At 35.4% G+C, this 22,785-nt stretch overlaps 1 protein-coding gene across 1 annotated transcript in view; it reads left to right on the forward strand.

Moving 5' to 3' along the window:
• Positions 1-21,862, forward strand: part of KHDRBS2 (KH RNA binding domain containing, signal transduction associated 2) — a 713,468-nt gene extending 691,606 nt beyond the window's left edge. Inside the window, exon 9 of the mRNA XM_061195202.1 lies at positions 21,765-21,862. Within this exon, the coding sequence (XP_061051185.1) occupies positions 21,765-21,862 (98 nt within the window). The remainder of the gene's footprint in view (positions 1-21,764) is intronic.
• Positions 21,863-22,785: the final 923 nt, after the last annotated feature.

Raw genomic sequence — 22,785 nt, forward strand, 5'->3', positions numbered from 1 at the left:
AGTCAGGAACTCTGAACAAAAGCGACTGTTTTAAATGATGCACATGTGAAAGTAATTATATATTTTTAGAATTTTTTAATTTTTTTTTGCCACAAGTGTTAAGAAATCTAAGTAGATACATAGGTATGATTAATCTAAAAATGTTATTTTTTTCTTATTCTAAAAATAATACACATACACTATAGAAAATTTAGGTTAAAAAAGGAAATTTAAATTACACTCCTATATTTACTCATTCTTTACTGTTTGTTATATATTTTACCAATTTTTAAATCCATCATGATACACATCTTATTTAAAAAGAAAACACAATATAGACTGCTTTATAAAAATTCCTATAAGATTTTTCCACCATAAAATAAGTTTTTTTTTTTCAGTTCTTAATCATTAGGATAATACCTTGACAAAATGCAGAATTTAATATATTTTCATATGTGCCATTATAATTAACCATAAATATGTATATTTGAAAAGGGACACTCCTTTTATATGACCAGAAAATAAAGAAACTGCTTGCATGTCAATCCATATAGTCATGAGGTTTAAATTTGGGGAGTGTCCATGTTCCCATATTCTATACAGAAAATAGAAAAAGGACTAAGTCAAATGATGAGAAATAGTAAGAGCTCAGCATCATAAAGCCTAATTAAATTAATATGCATTATATGCCCTCAGATTTTGGTATTAGGTGATTATGTAAAGGGAACTTTAAGTTCAGGATTCTTGCTCCATAGGTTGCTCAGCCTGTCACGTCCAAATGGACAGATGATAACATTTAAATATGCATGTGGAGCAGTGATTTGAGGACCCACTCATGTCAATTATAGATTGATGTTTTTCACTAATTTTCCATACCTCACGTGTTAACAAGTATCCATTTGTAGCTTATCTTTAATGAACTGTGCACAATCTTTTAAATTAATAACATTTACTCCAAAATGTAAATCTTGCATCTCTGCTTATTCACTTATATTTTGAATTACTAATTCCTCTCTGCTACACTTTGGTTGTGTCATGGATACAGATCTGTATTTTTATAAAACAAACAGCCCCAATTCTCAATTTCCTGACAACACCCAGACTTAGACAGTATGTGAGGAGGCTCACAATCAGCTGTCCCAGAACCTCCTCTGCTGCTCAGGCTTGAGGAAAGAGCTGTGGGAGAGGAACAGGGAATGCTCTCCAGAATAACGGTATCCTGCCTACAAAAGACTCATGGATGGAATCTCTCATTCAGGATTCCTTCAAAAATAGTTTGAAATAAACCAGTAGAAGTAAAAATCCAGTCATTCAGTGTGACACTTCAATCTAAATCTTTATACATCATGTTTCATGTGTCACCAGATTGAAATTGTATTTATCTCTTTTGGGCCCATAATTCATGGTGAAGTAACAAATACGCTGACTTCTGTGAATATCATGTATCCCTTTGGGCTTCATTGCAATTAAATTATTCAAGTTATTTTTGTACAATTTAATATTGAATATTAAACCATTTTCTTACAATGATGTAAATATAAAATTTTAAATATTAAGTATTTTAAATAAATATTAGTATGAAAATACGATACAATTATATTTACTTCATATATACAATATAATATATAATAATTTACTTATATTATTTAATGTATTATGATTATTAAACATTTCATTGATGTTAAATTATTATTAAATTAATATTTAAATATTAAATTTCTGATAACTTAAACTTCTTTTTGGAACATGAATATTTGACTTACAGAAATCCCAAATCAGTTTTTGCAGTTTTAAAATATTTCCTACCTTATCAGAGTCATTATAATTGTTTTGGATAAGTCTGAATAGCTCATAATTCAATAAGGGTGCACAGATCAGCTTGTCTTATCAATACTTCAAATAAGAAACACCCTCTAATCTGAGATTGATAGCTAAGAATGGACAGTAATATTCTCTTCTCAGAGAAGAGAGCTGTTTATTAAAATGTATTTAATGTATGAACTGAAGAGCTAATTATGGGTCTATTCTGTAGTGACATTTTAGATGACAGGTGTGTGGAATCAAGGAGGGTAATATTAATACACTGTCTTGAAATGAATGAAAGCAAAAAGAATTTTTGTACCCTATTCTAGGGCATTTGAGTGCCTCACTTCAAGTTGATTGCAGAACACAAATGCATTCATTTTGTGATGAGGAGCTGGAATGATTATTATCCCCATGTGAAAATAAGCCCTGCTTTGATTAAGCTGTGAAAACAGCAAAGGAAAATGAAGCTACCTGGCAATCATGCCACCATGTTATTCAAGAGCAAACACAGTTCATTTGCAATAGTAAATAGAAATAGAAATTTGAGGAAATTAATTTTACAAATGGAGATGAGTTTTCTTAATATGGGCAAGAATTTATCAGTCATTTTTAATAGTAGTGTATACAAAGTATTTATCATAGGATTAATATCGAAGTTGTTATTGAGAAATATTGAGAAAAATATCACTGTGATTTATTCAATTTAACTTTTAATATAGATTTTTAAACTTTATTTTTTTATTTTTTTTAATGAAATCTTATTTATTTATTTATCTATTTTTGGCTGTGTTGGGTCTTTGTTTCTGTGCTAGGGCTTTCTCTAGTTGCGGCAAGCGGGGGCCACTCTTCATCGCGGTGCGTGGGCCTCTCACTGTCGCGGCCTCTCTTGTTGCGGAGCACAAGCTCCAGACGCACAGGCTCAGTAGTTGTGGCTCACAGGCCTAGTTGCTCTGCGGCATGTGAGATCTTCCCAGACCAGGGTGAGAACCCGTGTCCCTGCATTAGCAGGCAGATTCTCAACCACTGCGCCACCAGGGAAGCCCTAAACTTTATTTTTAATGAAAGAAGAACTAAAGAAATTGTGCTTCTGAAGTATTTTAATATCCAGTTGTAAACTTACCTTAAGGAGAAGCTAATTTTCTGCTATTTACTATTTCAGAGGTTGCAATGAAATGGATATCTAATCCAGCTAGTTTTGATAATAAATTCAGATCATCTTGCTTCAGCAAGAAACAGCCAAAATGAGCAAGGCACCACCACTTCACTGCTTGCATTGCTCATTTGAAGTTAGATGTACTTAACAGTGGTTTCAATTTTATTTTGAATCATGCACTCTTGAGTTCAACAATTTTAGGTAATACTGGAACCGGCATTTCAGTATTTTAGATCAGAGATTCTTAACCTTAATTATACATTTCAAATCACCTGGTGAATTTTGAAAAAATACCAGTGTGCAGTTACCATCCCAATTCAGCTCTATCATAATCTTTGAAGATGAGAACTAGGCATCAGTTAAAAGTTCCTGGGTGAACTTCCTGGATGCTCTGGTTGAGAATAAGTTTTAGATGGATACATGGGAGCATGCTGATAAGCGGCCTACAGTCTTAATATGAAAGGTCAAAACTGTGCCAGCCATCTGCATTCTTGAAGGCAACACACAAGTTATGTACAGTGTACTTTTAGAACAGTGGAGATTTTATAAATAAACATTGTGTTATAGAACCAGGCATTTTAAATTCATTAAAAAAAAAACAACTATAAGTTTAAATAATGGAAAATAAAATTTAGCCCTTTTTTGAACAAACTTAGTGCCTTTTTGAACAAGTGTGTTTAAACAGTTAAATCTCAAATTTGATTTTGTCTAAAATTCACCCAATCGAAAGTCCACAAAAAATTATAATCCACATGCATTTAACAACTCTCTTGATGAGCCAATAAAACAAGTCATAGGAAAGTTCTTTCATTACTTAACTTTCTGCTTAGTTAATAATACAATCATTTTAACTGAATGGGAGGCAAAAGTTGAGTGATTTATTGTCAGAATCTTGGAATGAACTGATCATGTACAAAAAATATATTCAATATGATATAGATTTGTATTTTGAATGTACAAAAATAATTTTTTTAAGAAACACAAAGTATAGAGTACAAAATTAAAAGCTGGGAGAACATTTTCTTGCCAACGTGGAAATACACCAACTAGGAAGATATATATACAGGAGCTATGCCACCTTAGTGTACCTTCATAGAATTTCCAGAGTTTAGGGAGATTTTATGTTTATTAAAAGAGGGCATGGATTAAAAAAAAAAAGACTAAGATACATTGTTCTGAAATAAATGTGCTACACTTCATTTATCAAATATGTCATAATTTATTGAATGACTCAATGGGAACTGATATATATGAATTACTGAAAAACTATGCCAGTTGAAAATGTAATTATAATTATTGATGACTAATAACTGATGTCTTTTTATTTTGAACAAATTACTTATACTGGTACCTTATCAAACATTTAACTCAGTTGTAAGATGTGCCAAGAAGAAGAAAAAAAAATTAGGTCAATCTCTCTGGTGTCTGGTCATTGTCGAGGAAGATTTCAGGGGCAGCCCCCTCAGTCCCAGGGGACTGACAGACACCCAGGAGGCTTTCAGCGTTTGGAAGTTCCAGCAGGGATAGGTCCAGTCATGGGCAGAGAGCTAAGATTCAGGTTGTTGAGAAGATCAGGAAGAGCAAACAAAGAGACTAGAGTGGGTGCCCAGAATCAGGCCAAACTTCGCCAGTTAAGGGCACAGTTCTCCACAAAAGTGTCCTTACTTTACACACAGACACAAGTTTGGGTTACCCCAGGTCACCCTTACTTCTGACGAGCTGGCTACAAATTTGGAGGTTCCCACTACCTACTTAGGTTTGATAATTTGCCAGAATAACTCATAGAACTAAGGAAAGTGATATACTTACAGTTAACTTTATTATAACAATAAGATAGAGAGCAAAAGCAGCAAAGGGAGAGACACGTAGGGCAAGGTCTGGAAGGATCCCAAATGTGAAGCTTTCAAAACCTTCAGGGCAGTGTTATCCTCCAGGCAACATTGATGTGTAGCAATCAAAAGTATTGCCAACCAGGGAAGTTTATGTACATCTTAGTGCCCAGAGTTTTTTTATCATTGTTTTATTATGTAGGCATGAATGATTAGATCATCTTATCTCCAGCCTCCAATCCTCCCCAGGGTGGGCTGGTATCACATGGTAAAAGCCCAAACCCTCTAATCTCATAGTTGGTCTTTCTAGCATGACCACCCTCCATCCTGAGTCATCTTGTTAGCATAAACTATCAGGTCAGGTGTGGTCAGAGGAGTCCACCATTCATAACCAAGACACTCCAATTACTCTAGGAAATTCCAAAGTTTAAAGGTTACCTTGTGGTAACCAGGGACAAAGGTGGCCAAAATTGTTTTCACACAGGTGTTGAGATGAGGGCACCAATCTGAGAAAGCAAGCAGAGGCTTGTGGGGCAAAATCAGAGGGAGCCAGAGCTGGTCAAGCAGCCAAGGTAGCATTCTGCTGAGTTTAAAGTCTGATTTGTATTTTTAACTCCCAAAACTTGTAGTTGGTCTGAGAATACAATCTGGGCTCATTTCTATTATCAAGTATAGAAATGACAGATGTTGTGAGTGGGGGTGGGGGTTGGCGTGTATAAGGAAATCCAGAAACTACAGGTTCAGTCTCTGTCTACAAAGGTATGCCACCAAGCCCACTGTCTTCACTGAATTAAAGACGTTATTGGACTTCTTTGAGAAGAGGATCATAAAATATTATTTTATATCATCATTCTTATTCTTCCTTGCATTATTTCTCATAAATCCCTTACATGCATTTCAAAAGAAAAGGTCTATGACCGAATTCTGCAGGTTTTGATCGATTCAGAATTTTATTGAACAATAATTGAAGTATTGTTTTTGGCACATGTCAGAGAAGCTTCTACATTGTGTCCAATTATCATTCGCCATTGTTTTTTTGGAAATCTTTCTAACTGGGTTATTTATTTCCTTTTTATTTAGATGGGATTTTAACTCCAAAGAGAGAAGAAAGTTACATATTTAATTTAAAATATTGAGAGCTTACCTTTATTTGTCTACAGTAGCAAGATATTGTACAGCAGAGTCAAGAATAAAATATAAGTTAAAATTTCAAACTACATATGCAATTTGTAAGGGATGATAATCAAAGGGTGATAATTAGAAATGCAATAGAACACATAGAATCAAGCTATTATTAAATATGATAACATGTAAAATGTGCAGAGTAGGGGTTAAACAGACTAGACAGTTTAAAAATAAATAGCACCAGCTGATTAGCTCAAGATGGTGGAGTAGAAGGATGTGAGCTCACCCTCTTCTTACAAAAACACCAAAATCACAACTAACTGCTGAACAACCATTGACAAAAAAAATGCTGGAACCTACCAAAAAAAGACACCCTACATCCAAAGATAAGAAGCCACAACAAGATGATAGGAGGGGCACAATCACAATAAGATCAAATCCCATACCCACTGGTTGGGCAACCCACAAACTAGAAAACATACCACAGAAGTTATCCCACAGGAGTGAAAGTTCTGAGCCCCACATCAGTCTTCCCAGCCTGGGGGTCCAGCAACAGGAGGAGGAGTCCCCAGAGAATCTGGCTTTGAAAGCCAGTGGCGTTTGATTTCAGGACTTTCACAGGACTGGGGGAAACAGAAACTCCACTCTTGGAGGGCACACACAAAGTCTTGTGTGCACCAGGACCCAGGGGAAGAAAGCAGTGACCCCATAAGACACTGGGCCAGACCTACCAGCTAGTGTTGGAAGGTCTCCTGCAGAGGTGGGGGGGTGGCTGTGGCTCACTGCAGGGACAAAGACACTGGCAGCAACAGATCTGGGAAGTACTCATTGGTGTAAGCCCTCCTGGAGATCACCATTAACTTCACCAAACAGCCTGCATGCTCCAGTGCTGGATTGCCTCAGGCCAAACAACTATCAGGGAGGGAACACAGCCCCATCCATGAGCAGACAAGTGGATTAAAGTTTTACTGAGCAGGGCCCTGCCCCCAGAGGGACAAGACCCAATTCTACCCACTCCCAGTCCTTCCTATCAGGAAGCTTGCACAAGCCTCTTAATAGCCTCATCCACCAAAGGGCAGACAATAGAAGCAAGAAGAAATACAATCCTCCAGCCAGCAGAATGGAAGCCACAATCAGAGAAAGTTAGAAAAAATGAAATGGCAGAGGAATATGTTCCAGATGAAGGAACAGGATAAAACCCCAGAAAAACAACTAAGTGAAGAGGAGATAGGCAAACTTCCAGAAAAAGATTTCAGAATGATGACAGTGAAGATGATTCAAGATCTCAGAAAAAGAATGGAGGCAAGGATCTAGAAGATTCAAGAAATATTTAACAAAGACCAAGAAGAACTAAAGAACAGACAAACAGAGATGAACAATACAATAACTGAAATGAAAAATACACCAGAAGGAATCAATAGGAGGATAACTTAGGCAGAAGAACGGATAAGTGACTAGGAAGACAGAATGGTGGAAATCACTGCCATGGAACAGAATAAAGGAGAAGGAATGAAAAGAAATGAAGACAGTCTAAGAGACCTCTGGGACAACAATAAACACACCAATATTCACATTATAGGGGTCCCAGAAGGAAAAGAGAGAGAGAAAGGTCCTGAGAAAATACTTGAAGAGATAATAGCCGAAAATGTACCTAACATGGGAAAGGAAACTGTTGCTCAAGTCCAGGAAGCAGAGAGTCCCAGGAAGGGTAAACCCAAGAAGGAATATGCCGAGACACATAGCAATCAAATTGACAAAAATTAAAGACATAGAAAAATATTAAAAGCAACAAGGGAAAAACAACAAATAACATATAAGGGAACTCCCATGAGATTATTGGCTGATTTCTCAGCAGAAACTCTGCAGACAAGAAGGGAGTGGGGTGATATATTTAAAGTGATGAAAGGGAAGAACCTACAACCAAGAATACTCTAGCCAGCAAGGCTCTAATTCAAATTTGATGGCAAAATCAAAAGCTCCACAGATAAGCAAAAGCTAAGAGAATTCAGCACCACCAGACCAGCATTGAAGCAAATGCTAAAGGAAATTCTCTAGGTGGGAAAGAGACCAGCAACTTTAAAAAACTTTGTACATATATAGACTGCTATGTCAAAACCTCATGGGAACAGCAAACCCCAAAACTACAATAGATACACACACACTAATAAAAAGTAACCCAAACACAACAATAAAGATGGTCATCAAACCACAAGAGAGGAGAGGAAGGAAAGAAAAAAGACCTACAGAAACAAACCCAGAACAATTAAAATGGCAATAGGAACATACATATTGATAATTACCTTAAATATAAATGGATTAAATTCTTCAACCAAAAGACAAAGACTGGCTGAATGGATACAAAAATAAGACATGTGTATATGCTGTCTACAAGAGATCCAACTTCAGGCCTAGGGACACATACAGACTGAAAGTGAGGGGATGGAAAAATGTATACCATGCAAATAGAAATCTAAAGAAAGCTGGACTAGCAATACTCATATCAGACAAAATAGACTTTAAAATAAAGACTATTACAAGAGACAAAGAAGGACACTACATAATGATCAAGGATCAATGAAAGAAGGAGATATAACAATTGTAAATATCTATGCACCCAACATAAGAGCATCTCAATATATAATGCAAATACTAACAGCCATAAAAGGAGAAATTGACAGTAACACAGTAATAGTGGGGGACTTTAACACCCAACTTACAACAATGAACAGATTATCCAGACAGAAAGTCAGTAAGGAAGCACAGACCTTAAATGACACATTAGACCAGATGGACTTAACTTACAGAGCATTCCATCCAAAAGCAGCAGAATACACATTCATCTCACATGCACATGGAACATTCTCCAGGATTGACCACATGCTGGGTCACAAAGCAAGCCTTGGTAAATTTAAGAAAATTGAAATCATATCAAGCAACTTTTCTGACCACAATGCTATAAGATTAGAAATAAACTACAATAAAAAAATGTAAAAATCACAAGCACGTGGAGGTTAAACAATATGCTACTAAACAACAATGTATCACTGAGGAAATCAAAAAGTACCTGGCGACAAATGAAAATGAAAGTACAACAATCCAAAGCCTTTGGGATGCAGCAAAAGCAGTTCTAAGAGGGAAGTTTATAGCAATAAAACCGTACCTCAGGAAAGAAGAAAAATCTCAAATAAACAACCTAAACTTACACCTAAAGCAACTAGAGAAAGAAGAACAAACAAAAACTAAAGTTAGTAGAAGGAAAAAAATCATAAAGATCAGAGCAGAAATAAATTGAGGTGAAGAAAACGTAACAAAGATCAGTGAAACTAAAAGCTGGTTCTTTGAAAAGGTAAAGAAAATTGATAAACTTTTAGCTAGACTCATCAAGAAAAAAGGGAGAGGACTCAAATCAATAAAATTAGAAATGAAAAAAGAGAAGTTACTACAGACACCACAGAAATACAAAGGATTATAAGAGAATACTATGAGCAACTGTATGCCAATAAAACAGACAACCTGGAAGAAATGGACAGATTCTTAGAAAGGTACAATCTCCCAAGACTGAATCAGGAAGAAAGAGAATATATGAACAGACAATTCACAAGCACTGAAATTGAAACTGTGATTTAAAAACTCCCAACAAACAAAAGTCCAGGACCAGATGGCTTCACAGGGGAATTCTATCAAATTTTTAGAGAAGAGTTAACACCCATCCTTCTGAAACTGTTCCAAAAAATTGCAGAAGAAGGAAAACTCCTAAACTCATTCTATGAGCCACCTTTACCCTGATACCAAAGCCAGACAAAGGTACCACAAAAAAAGAAAATTACATGCCAATATCACTGATGAACATACACACAAAAATCATCAACAAAGTACTAACAGTCTGAATCCAACAATACATTAAAAGGGTCATACACCATGATAAAATGAGATTTATCTCAGTGATGCAAGAATTTCACAATAACCAGAAATCAGTGTGATACACCACATCAACAAATCAAAGAATAAAAACCATATGATCATCTTAATAGAGTCAGAAAAAGCTTTTGGCAAAATTCAACACTCATGTATGATAAAAACTCCAGAAAGTGGACATAGAGGGGACCTACCTCAATGTAATAAAGGTCACATATGACAAACCTACAGCTAACATCATACTCAACAGTGAAAAGCTGAAAGCATTTCCTCCAAGATCAGGAACAAGACAAGGATGTCCACTCTCACCACTTTTATTCAACATAGTTTTGGAAGTCCTAGCCCTGGCAATCAGAGAAGAAAAGGAAATAAAGGGAATCCAAATTGGAAAAGAAGTAAAACTGTCACTGTTTGCAGATGACATGATCCGATACATAGAAAATCCTAAAGATGCTACCAGTAAACTACTAGAGCTCATCAATGAATTTGGTAATGTTGCAGGATACAAAATTAATATGCAAATATCTGTTGCATTTCTGTACAAAAGCAATAAAAGATCAGAAAGAGAAATTCAAGAAACAATTCTATTGTTTGTTTCAATAGGAAACAAAAGAATCACATCAAAAAGAATAAAATACGTAGGAATAAACTTGCCTAAGGAGACAAAAGACCTGTACTCCAAAAACTATCAGACACTGATGAAAGAAATCGAAGATGGCACAAACAGATGGAAAGATACACCATGTTTTTGGATTGGAAGAATCAGTATTGTCAAAATGACTATTCGACCCAAGGCAGTCTACAGATTCAATGCAATCCGTATCAAATTACCGGTGACATTTTCTCACAGAACTAGGACAAAAAATCTTAAAATTTGTATGGAGACACAAAAGACCCCAAATAGCCAAAGCAATCTTGAGAAAGAAAAATGGAGCTGCATGAATCTGGTTCCCTGACTTCAGACTATACTACAAAGCTATAGTCATCAAAACAGTATGGTACTGGCACCAAAATGGAAAAGGAAAGAAAGCCCAGAAATAAACCCATGCCCTATGGTAAATTAATCTACAACAAAGGAAGCAAGACTATACAATGGAGGAAAGACAGTCTCTTCAATAAATGGTGCTGGGAGAATTGGACAGCTATATGTAAAAAATGAAATTAGAACATTCTTTAACACCATACACAAAAATAAACTCAAAATGGATTAAAGACCTAAATGTGAGACCGGATACTGTAAAACTCTTAGAGGAAAACATTGGAAAAACACTCTCTGACATAAATCACAGCAATATCTTTTTTGATCTGTCTCCCAGAGTAATGGAAATAAAAACAAAAATAAACAAATGGGACCTAAGTAAACTCAAAATCTTTTGCACAGCAAAGGAAACCATAAACAAAATGAAAAGACAACCCACAGAATGGGAGAAAATATTTGCAAATGATGTGACCGACAAGGGATTTGTCTCCAAAATTTACAAACAGCTCATGCAGCTTAATATCATAAAAACAAACAACTCAATCAAAAACTGGCAGAAGACCTAAATAGACATTTCTCCAAAGAAGACATACAGAAGGCCTAGAGGCAAATGAAAAGATGTTCAATATCACTAATTATTAGAGAAATGCAAATCAAAACTGCAATGAGATATCACCTCACCCCAGCAGAATGGGTATCATCAAAAGATCCACAAACAACAAATGCTGGAGAGGGTGTGGAGAGAAGAGGACCCTCCTACACTGTTGGTGGGAATGTAAATTGATGCAGCCACTATGGAAAACAGTATGGATGTTCCTTAAGCAACTAAAAATACAACTACCATATGACCCTGCAATCCCACTCCTGGACATGTATCCAGAGGAAAACATGGTCTGAAAGGATATATGTACCCCAATGTTCACTGCAGCTCTCTTTACAATAGCCAAGACATGGAAGCAACTTAAATATCCATCAACAGAGAAATGGGTAAAGAAGATGTGGTACATATATTCAATGGAATATTACTCAGCCATTAAAAACAATGACATAATGCCATTTGCAGCAACATGGATGGACCTAGAGATTGTCACATTGAGTGAAGTAAGTCCAGCAGAGAAAGAGAAATATCGTATGATATCACTTATATGCAGAATCTAAAAAAATGATAAAAATGAATTTTTTACAAAATAGAAACAGACTCATAGACTTAGAGAGTGAACTTATGGTTACCAGAGGGATGGGTGCGGGGGAGGGATCGTTAGGGAGTTTGGGATTAATATGTACACATTGCTATATTTTAAATGGATGACCAATAAGGACGTACTGTATAGCAAAGAGAACTCTGATCAATATTATGTAGCAACCTAAATGGGAGAATAATTTGAAAAATAATAGATATATGTATACATTTAACTGAATCACTTTGCTGTACACCTGAAACTAACACAATATTGTAAATCAACTATGCTCCAATATAAAATAAAAAGTAAAAAAATAAATTAAAAAATAAAATAAAAAAAAATAGCACCACCACCAAAGAGAGGAGAGTTATACTAATCACAGCATATTTAAATTACAGTGTGAGTCTTATTTCAAATCGTGGTGGCCTCACCGGGGAACATACAAGCTTGTAAAAAACACTCATTGCATGTTAAACTACTTGGAATGCTTTCTTGGCACAGCCTTAAGTTTGTTGGGCATTTTTTTAACCCACCTGGAGCTTACAGAATAGCAGTAATTCAAATAACTTAATCTTAGTCACAGGAGATAAAATTGCAAAACCGCACTGTTATTTGGAAATTAGGTATATACATGAAGTAAGTTTGGGGGTACTAAACAAGGGTATGTATAAATATGCAGTAAAGTTAAGAAAAATGGCCCCAGGATTTCCATATCTAGACTGAAAAAAAGAAACTGGAAGAGGATTTAATTCTCATATTATAAAAACCAGCCATGGCCACAGACACACATTCCATTGTGCTGAATTTAAGTTAATAGAGAAATATCAAGCACGAACTATTGGGCCACAAATGTATTTCAGAATTTTTTCTCAAAGTTTCTACAATGTTCCTCATTATAGATTATTCATATATTTTTCAGCTGTCTTTCTGAATTTACCCATTTATATTTTCAATATGTACCACATTTTAAACATTCATATTTGTTGTTTATGTTAAGTTTGGACTTTGGAGATAGATTTTATTAGTTTCATGGTCCAGATAGCCAATTGGAAATACATACTTTCAAAAGCCACTTAGGGACTTCACCTAAGAACATCTTCAAGGACTAAAATGGATCTCACCACTTCCGAGGAAAATTTTGGTATTTAGGACAAGTTCCCCAGTAACCAAGAGAAGCACTTCAAAAGTCCCAAAGACCCAACCTGTCTCTGGCTTGTGGGAGCACTACCAGAAATCATCATCATTCTTAAAATGAATCAAAATAGTGAGTGATCAAAAAATCTAATCCATAAGCATTTACTCATTGTTAGGGAAAATGTAACCTTTTTCTCAGTATATTAAACAAAGTGAAATCATTCATTTGCCAAAATTTAACAGGTATCTAAAGTTTGGGCCTTTGTACTTGAAACCTTAAACTGGTTTGTTTTACTGGTACCTTCTCCTAATTGGCCCATTTCCATGCAAAAATAAGATGACCTTCCTTTTGAGAAAAAGATTTTAAAGTCTTAAATTTATCAGCAACATTACTTGTATTTTGAAACACAAGAATTTTTTTTCAATAAACAACATAGAATACTTGTACTTTAGATGATCACCAAAGTCATCAACTCTAATTGTCTAAAATGAAGTCAAGGTTCAGACCATGTTAGGCCTTGTGTGGAATTCCTTGTTAAAAAATTTGGACTTGATCTTGAGTATGCTACAAGAGCAACTGAACAGGCCTAATCAATTGTATTTGGACAAGTTCCTCTCTCCAGAAGGTGGAGAAGAGTAGGGAATGTATACATACACACATATGTATATACACACACACACAGTAGGGAATATATATATACTTATATATGCATATGTGCAATAGAACACATATACATTATGGCATATATATACATATATACATACATATATATGTATATATGCTTAAAATCATGGAAAAACACAAAAGATAACAAGGTAGCTGAGTACTCTGGGCAAAGAGGATAATGGCTTGCCATGGAATAGTGTTAGTGGAGATAGGAAGAAATGGGTGAGTGAAACACATATTAAGGAAGAAAAGAAAAAGCTTGATGATTGCTTAGATCTATTGAGCAAAATTGAGAAGATGTCAAGGGTTTTTGATGTATAACTAGGTAAGTTGTAGGTAATAGCATTATTCACTGAAATAGGAAACTTAGAGTATTAAGTAGCATGGAGGAAAAGATGTTTAGTTTTGAAAAAAGTTGAGTTTGAGACACTTGAGGAAATGTCTCACAGGCATTTAGATATGCATGTCAGAAGCTCAGAATGGTTTCTGACAATTAAAATGTGCCATCAGTATGTAGATGAAGAGACTTGCTGACTTGCCAAAGAGGCCTTTCAACAAGAAAGAGGCAGAACTAGAACTCAAAAGCATGCCTGGCTATAGGACTCATGGGACTTCCATTCAAACTGAAGGGATCCATCTGAGGGAGGTCTATGGCTTCTTTCTGGGTACAAAATGAAGATGTAAAATATTTAAATTTAATTAATTTATTCAATAAGTAATTACTGAGTACCTGTCATGTGTGTCTTAAAACTCCAGAGTTGGGAATGGAGTACAGTCCTTTATTATTCTCTAAATGGGTTATCTCAAGTGTTACTTGTTTCTAACAGGGAATGTCTAATTAAAAATTTGTGACAGTGATAATAGCTGTAATTGCTTCCCAGATGCTGCCTGAATTTCCAGAGAGCATAAATGATAGAGAACTGAAATTTCACTCTTCTTAGAACATAACTCATTATGTTCATCTCTGAAAAGAAATGTTGATCATCCATATTTCTCCTTCAGTACTATTCTGTTTTACCCTTTGCATCTTAAAACAATAAACTCTGCAATTACATATAGTGACAATACAAATTGTGTGGATGAAATTGTTGAACCATTAGGTTCTAATATTCCATTAATATCTAAAAATGCTCAGAGCAGATCAGTTAACCCTGCCTTCCACTTTAAACACCTAGATTTGCACCTTAGCAAATTCACTTCAAGCAGCCTACATTTTTGCTAACAAAATTAAAGCTACAATCTCCTCATTTAGCTAATCAATTGTTTGTTGTTGGAATCACCAATTATTATTATTATTTTTTTAAGATTTAATTTTATTTATTTTTGGCTGTGTTGGGTCTTCGTTGTGGTGCTCGGGCTTCTCCTTACGGTGGCTTCTCTTGTGGATCACAGGCTCTAGGCACGCAGGCTCAGTAGTTGTGGTGCACAGGCTTAGTACCTCTGTGGCACATGGGATCTTCCAGGACCAGGGATCGAACACATGTCCCCTGCATTGGTAAGCAGATTCTTATCCACTGCCCCACCAGAGAAGTCCTGGAATCACCAATTATTATATAATCAGAAGGGAGTAAAATAAATGGTCTTATTTTCTAGCCAAGAAAAGAAAAGGAAAAAGAGAGTGGAAATCAGGAGCTTCTTTCAGATAAAAAGGGTAGTGGAAAGATGGTGAGACAATTACAAATAAAAATTCTGGGTTTTCCCAACAACTAAACTTTCTGAGCTATAGTTTTCTCATCTTTAAAAGGAAGACAACATTAGCATCCATCGTGGAAGAAAATTTTATTAGCTAATAATACACATAAAATGCCTAGCACTATGCTTGACACCTAGAAGGTGTAATGGTAGTAAGTATCTTCATTTTTTTAGTAGGATAAGTATTTTAAAATTAAAAAAAATGGACATTGTTATTTTAGTGAGTTACAACAGCAACTACAAAACATCTAACCTAACATATTCTCTTTGGGAATAAATAGCCATAAAGCAACACGTACTTAAATATTTGAAATATGCTTTTAAATAGAAAGATATCCCTCTAAGAAATGAGAAACCTAACTGAGCCCAACAAACTGAGTGGCTCAGAGCCAGTGTGAACTTTAATCAACCTGTTGTAATGCTCTTAAATGATTAAAACCAAAGACACTAGTGGCTTGTAATAGTAGAGATTAATTTAGATTTCTTACAATAGTTGTGTTTTTTGCAAATTGGTTTACAGTATACGAAAAATAAATAGCAAGAGCTGTCCTTTTTTGTTGTAGTGTGATTAAAAAATTTTTTTTGAGATTCTTTTTCAGATCTCAGAAATATAAACAACTAGCTATCTAGGTCTAGCAAAGTGTGAGCATAAGAGCTATGTCCTCGGTAATCTTTATGACACCCTATGTCCTTTCTGAACTATTCTCTAAAGTTAGTTTATTTTGAAGGTGGCATGTTAAACCTACTTCCAGAGAGACAGATAAGCACTAAAAGTTTACTTTCCAGATAAATAATGCCAACTTTGCATAAATTGGTGCCTTGTTCTTGTGCTTCATTTTTTTCCCCCCAACAACCTCAATGTTTATAGTATCTCTGGGGCACTCAGAGAACACCATTTTGCAAGTTTAAAAATCATGAAGATTTTTCTTTCCCACTCTGAATACTCCCCAAAGTACCTAGTCCCATGGCAGGAATGAGAGAACATTGAGAAATAAATGCCACTTAATAGTCCTGATTCTGCTGAGAACAGAGTATTTGAGATGCAATAGCTTTATAAGTCACTAGAGTAACATTTAATGCACAAGAAGAGTTACCTGGGTAATTTACACCCTTTTATCAAAGTAAAATGTTCCTCAATGATGCTTATTAACATGTAATGGAGATTACACACTATGCATTCTGTAAAACTTGAATCAACTGGGTAAAAAAAATCAGTCTGAGTTTAAAAAACCAGAGATGGGATAATTTTTTAAAAGAAATATTGATATATTTCAAATATATAAAACACTATAACCTAATTCTAACAATGTGTTTCTGAATGAGTCCTGTTTTACTTATTTTGCATAACTGATTTTTAAATTCCTTTTTAGTTAATAACATCATTTATTTATATGTAGCGTACAGATATTTATGGTGTCCTTACTACTTCTTTGTCACTGTAGAAAGTCTTTCCTTTCATAGATCTTAGAATCCAGTTTAAAAAACCAGGCCAGATGATACAAAATAATTAATACAGGAAAGTTTTTAAAGAATGTGAGTTCTCTTAAATAGGTTAAACAGTACCTGAATTCTTAGTTATGCCATATATTTGCTCAGAAAATTACTTCTTTGAAATGATTCAGTATTAGAGTTCTATCCAAGTTCAACTGAATGATAGAAGTTAGTAGCTCCCTTCTCTACGCTTTCCTCAGCATTTTCTTCAAATATCAATTACAATTGTGCTGTAATCCATGACATTTCATGTTAGTGTTGTCCTGTGATCTCCTTAAGGCTCCTTAAACTATCTTCATATGCAGGGTTTAATACAAGGACTGGCATATAGGAGATCTTTAGTGAAGAAAAAACAAGAAAATGTTATCTAATGAATGCTTTATTTGACCCCTTTCCTTCCTATTCATATACCATATGGTACATTAAAATCTGGACTGGGAAACCCAGAAATGGAAATTCAATCAAGTCAGTTGAACTCTATTTTTCATATCTTCATTTGCTTTTTCCAGATCCACAATTCTGTAAACCATTCCAGTAATGTCCAACTTGACAAACATTTATTTTGCACCTTCTCTAAGGAATAATGTATTGATTTGCTCTGTTTACATGCGTAGACTACCTAGTGCCGCTCAGATGACAATCATCCTGATATTGAGAAAATCTTACTTCCTTTATCATTTTCCAAAAGTAAAAACCTTATTGTTTGTAATGATTTTTTTAATGACGTCCTTCATGGGAATAGAAACACTTGGCCAGGGCTCCAAAATTTGTATGAAGTCCTAAAACATTTAAATCTACTTTATCTGCTGAATAGTCGAAGCCCAAGAAGACAGATAAATTCTAAGTCCATTCCTGGGCCTTTATAACTTCACATTTTAGAGAATTCCCATCATTAAGACTTTATAATGATTTGTCTATTCCTATGTACAAGGTTCCATGATGGACTCAAGTTAGAATCCCTCTGGATTTCTAAGAATCACTTCTATCTCTGAAGTAATCCAAGAGCTTCTGGTGAGCAGAAGCTGACCACACAAGGCTCAATGGCACACTATATGATTCATGACAAAGGAAAAACATTCAAGTCAGTGCTCTCCAGTCCAGATACAAAGACCATAACTTCACTGAGAGAATCTGGTTTGTATTGTAATGTGGTGACTAAATGTGTGTCTAAATATAAACATTATGATATTAGGAAAAATATAGACCAAGGAAATTTGGCACAAATAGAAATAGTATTTCCCTGATCTCAATTATTATTGAGAACATGTAAACAATGGGCCCAAGATCTGAATTAAGTGAAATTAATCCTTGATTTCCTCTGCTAATGGTAAGGAATCTTAGAAAATCTAAAACTTACTTTTCCTGGTTAGAAATTCATTTTAGCTGCCTTTCTGGTTACTACTGAAGCTGAATCCAGCCTCTGTACCCCAACATCAAATTAAATCTCAGAGACAGAGTTTTGGGTGAAGTAGAAAAGAATAGCTTTATCACTTTGCCAGGCAAAGGGGGCAACAGCTGGCTGATGCCCTCAAAACTGTGTGTACTAACTTGGAGAGGGTAATGAGAAGTTTTATAGTAATGGTTCCAAGAGGGAGTGATCAGCTTGTGGACATACTTCTGATTGGTTGGTGGTGAGGTAAGTAGGAGTCAACATCATAAACCTTCAGGTTCCAACTGGTCTGGGGTCTATGTGCTTGTGGGCAGCATACCATCTTTAACCATTAACTTCTTCCACCTAGTGGGGGTTTCAGTATCTGCAAAACAGCTCAAAGATATTGTTGTGTGTATCCCTTGATGGGGAACTAGGACCTTGCCCCAAAGCTGCACTATTGTTTCTCTTGACTATTTCACCCTCGTCTCTGCATCCTCTCCCTTCCCTAATTAACAACTGCTTGAATCTGCCCTTTGGAACTCAGTGAAGGCCATGGAGGCTGAATGAAGCCTATTTCTTGTAGTCAAAGAAATGGGGGACACAAAAGGCTTTTGTGCACAGGAGCCCCACAGGGCCCTGCTCAGTATCACTATTATGCTGGGCTAATAGTATTTCCCATTTTCCTAGCCTTCAGCAAGGAGGAAAGAGCATGGTATTCATTCACATACCAGTAGAGAATTATGAAAGAGCATATTTTTGTGCAATGAAAATGTTTTAACACTTTTTTGTAATAGGACTCCGCTATGATTGTTTCATTGAATCTAATAGTGAAATACTTTTGATACTTAGCTAACTGACCCTCGTGAGTAAGAAGTCTGACTTTATAACAAGTATATAAGATTCCTATTTATAGAGCTTTTAAAATTAATGTTGAATTTCTTCAGCTCAACTGTTAGTGTTTTTAAGGTTGTCACTGGAAGCTCTTTATGCCTCCTAGTTCCCACATTTAGTGGATTATGTGATCCGCTATGCACTGCATATTTTTCCAGGTGCTGGGGATACAGCAGCGAACAGTGTCACTCCCCATTTTAATGTTGGTCAACAAAAAATGTAAGGTTTTAGTCCATCAATTTGCTGCCCTGGAGTTTTAGATAAAGTCAAATAAAACCAAGTCAGTGAGTTTTCATTAAACACATTTGCTCTGTGGCAAGTCCCCAAGATTATGCCAGTTTAAAAGTTCCGACAAATCTGGGGGTAAATGTGGCAGGTATGGCTGTCACTCTGCCTGCTCTTGTTTCACTGTTTTGCAGGAACATTCAGCATCTAAGAAACAATCCAGGACTTCCATCCCCTGGGAAAACTTGAAACCTATATTATTGCAGCTCCTAAAGCCCATAGATTGCAACCCAGGGATCTTTAACACTCTAGAACAAATGAAGCAAAAAGTGGTGCATTCCCTTTGCTAAAAAAAAGTAATAAAACGGGGTAGATTTTACCTCCAGAGGATGAGGGCACTGACATATTCTTGATTATTCATAGACAAAGTGTAAAATTCATATTCTATAAGGCTGACAAGGCACTTTCTAGCTTGCAAACAAGATCCATTTTCCCTTCCAGTACATCAAAGAAACTTTTCTTTATTTCCAGTCAAGTACATACATAAAATTCTTCTCCAAAATGTCTCTGTTGAGAAAGTCTAGCAGCTTGGTGGTAAATTGCTGTCTTCAAGAGATCACATGAAAAAGACCAACATCTACAATCTCCCACCAAAAAAGACAACATGATCTAGAGCAGGTCCTGTAAAGCTTTCTTGTAAAAGCCCAGAGTGTAAATACTTTAGGCTTTGCAGGCAGTATGGTCTCTGTTACAATTACTCAAGTCTTCCTTTGTAGAGTGAAGGCAGCCACATACAATATGTTAATAAGTAAGCATAGCTGTAGTCCAGTAAAACTTCATTTACAAAAACAGGCAGCTGGCCAAATTTGGCTCAAAGACCTTAGTTTGCCAACCCCTGATCTAGGTAAATCTGTATTCTGACCAAAGGTAACAATTCTCATATTTATTTAGGATCTCACTTCTATTTTGTGTCCTATCATATATTGAAATAATCATAAGCATGTACCTTAAATAGTGAAAGAGATGTAATTTTTCATTTTTCATCAGATATCATTTGTAATAAAGGTATCCTAATGAAGGATATCCTCAGAAACCTAATGTTCACCCCTTTAATGCTATTTTCCCCTACATTGATCCAACTTTTGTTCATTTTTCTATATTATAGATGATTATTCCTTTCCTTATAGTATAGTAAGTACAATGTAAATTTTTCTTATTGTTTTTGCTAAAAACATTCTTAGAGGCACTTGAGCTATCCAGGGGCATATGCCCTATATCAGTGGCCTCAATCTGAAGTGATTTTCCAGTTATTTCCATTACCACCATCTTGTATATCAGCTATCAATGTCAGTGTGTCTATTTCTAGTAATCCCTTTTCTTATATCCATACTTCCTCCCTCCATAGCCCAATGCATAAAATCTGCTGTCTAATGAAGAACTGAATTCTTTCTGATTGAAAGACCCAGATAACCTAGTTTCTGGAACCACTTAAGTCACCATAAACCCCTTGGCCCTTTGAAGGAGCACTACATTTCCCTTTTGGGTACATAGACTTTAAAAAAGCTATTTTCCACAACACTCAAAAGGTTGGCTGCTTGTTTCTTGTCTGTTGGCCAGGTCCCAGAGCATTGAGGTTACTGGAAGTCAGATTAACAGATAAATGAGGAATTTTCCTAGAGTACTAATACCTCTTTATTTTTCAACTTGTTTTTCGAAAAACTGATAGAAGATTTTTCTTTACTGATTTTGCTACTGAAAATTTACTCAATATCTTCTTCTCTCTCACTGACTTGGATAGTTTAGCACAATGAAGCTCAACGTTGGACCCTGAGTCATCTAGGGAAGCACTGAAAAAATACCAAACCCTAGGTCTCACCCTGTAGAGTTTCTAATCATTTGGTTTGGGAGATAGAGAATAGGCATTAGTCATTTTTGGTTTGGTTTGGTTTGGGTTCAAGATTCCCAGGTGATTCCTATGTTAATCAAGGGCTAAGAACCACTGGTTTCCTATATCCAGTTTCTTTTAGGAGTCTGTGCAAAGGATTAGGGAGGGGCGGTTTACCTTGATGCTCCTCTTTCTATTTAGCACATAATAAATGGACTTTAACTTTCTCTGCTTTGAAAAATGCCCTGCAAGTTCAATTCCAAGTGGCTGTATTTCAAAATATATACTTTTTTGTATGATCTCACCATATGGAAAATGTAGTAAGTCTAGAGCCTTCAGTGTTAAGATCTTTTATTCTCTTTTCGGCTATTGCATCTTAAATAACTGTTTTTGATAACTGTGAAGCCAAGTGAATGCTATTGTCTTTCTCTTGTTCATAGCACCAGAAGAATGGGCCATGACCCGCTCCAGCCTGAAGGCACCACCACCAAGGTCAGCCCGAGGGGGATACAGGGAGCACCCCTATAGTAGATACTGAGGGTTCTCCTCGCCTGTGACCTCACCTCAAAGACAATTCATAGCCTGTGGTCTCCACATAAACAGCAACATGACAAGTAATAGTCCTTTTCTTTGTTCCTATTCTAGGGATAACTGCTCATGATTGCTCCCATATATTTCTTGTATTGCCCTGATACTGTTGGCGTGACACTGACATTAGTATTATTTTATAAAACAGACTAAAAAAAACATTGGCAAGCATTGTCTATAAACCATTCAGTAGGATGATATTCTCTTGGTTGTTTTCATTGTTGTGTGTAATCTTTTTTTTTTTTCTTTCTTTCTTTTTAAAGAAAGAGCATGAATCTGTTAACAGATTTTGAGTCTCAATCAACTAGCAAAAACTTTGTTTAGGGTTGCTAAAAAACTGTAACATGATATTTGAACTAGCTATAATAAAGTTGTAGATAAGATGTTTTAACCTGTCTTTTAATATCTGTTAGTTAGATGAAGCTGTTTGATATTAAGTTTGTAAATTTAATTTTAAATGCTGTTTTAATGGGGTTGAAAACAAGCAGCTACTGTATGTATGTAGCTAACTGAATTTGTTTAGTGTTTTAACCTGTATTTGTTAAAAAAGAAAAAAACACACACATAAAGTTCCATGTGTAAGCTTCTCTAAATAGGAAACCACAATTTGTCAAATATGTTTGCCATAATTTGTCAATAAAGCTGAAAACTTTTGTAAAAACTAAATTTGGAATTACTTGTTTTCTAGCTTTAAATGCCTGCTTTATTTCTTTTTCAAGAGATGCCTAAAATGTTTTCTATTTAAAAATTACAAAAATGAACCCAAACCTGTTTTAAGATATTTGTGTAATACTTTAAAAGTGTATTAATAACTTATGGTTGTTAAATAATTTAAAAGTTAACAAACTAAACTGTTACATGAATCATGGTTAG

The sequence above is a fragment of the Eubalaena glacialis genome, chromosome 7 (genome assembly GCF_028564815.1).
Source record: "Eubalaena glacialis isolate mEubGla1 chromosome 7, mEubGla1.1.hap2.+ XY, whole genome shotgun sequence".
Taxonomy (NCBI): domain Eukaryota; kingdom Metazoa; phylum Chordata; class Mammalia; order Artiodactyla; family Balaenidae; genus Eubalaena; species Eubalaena glacialis.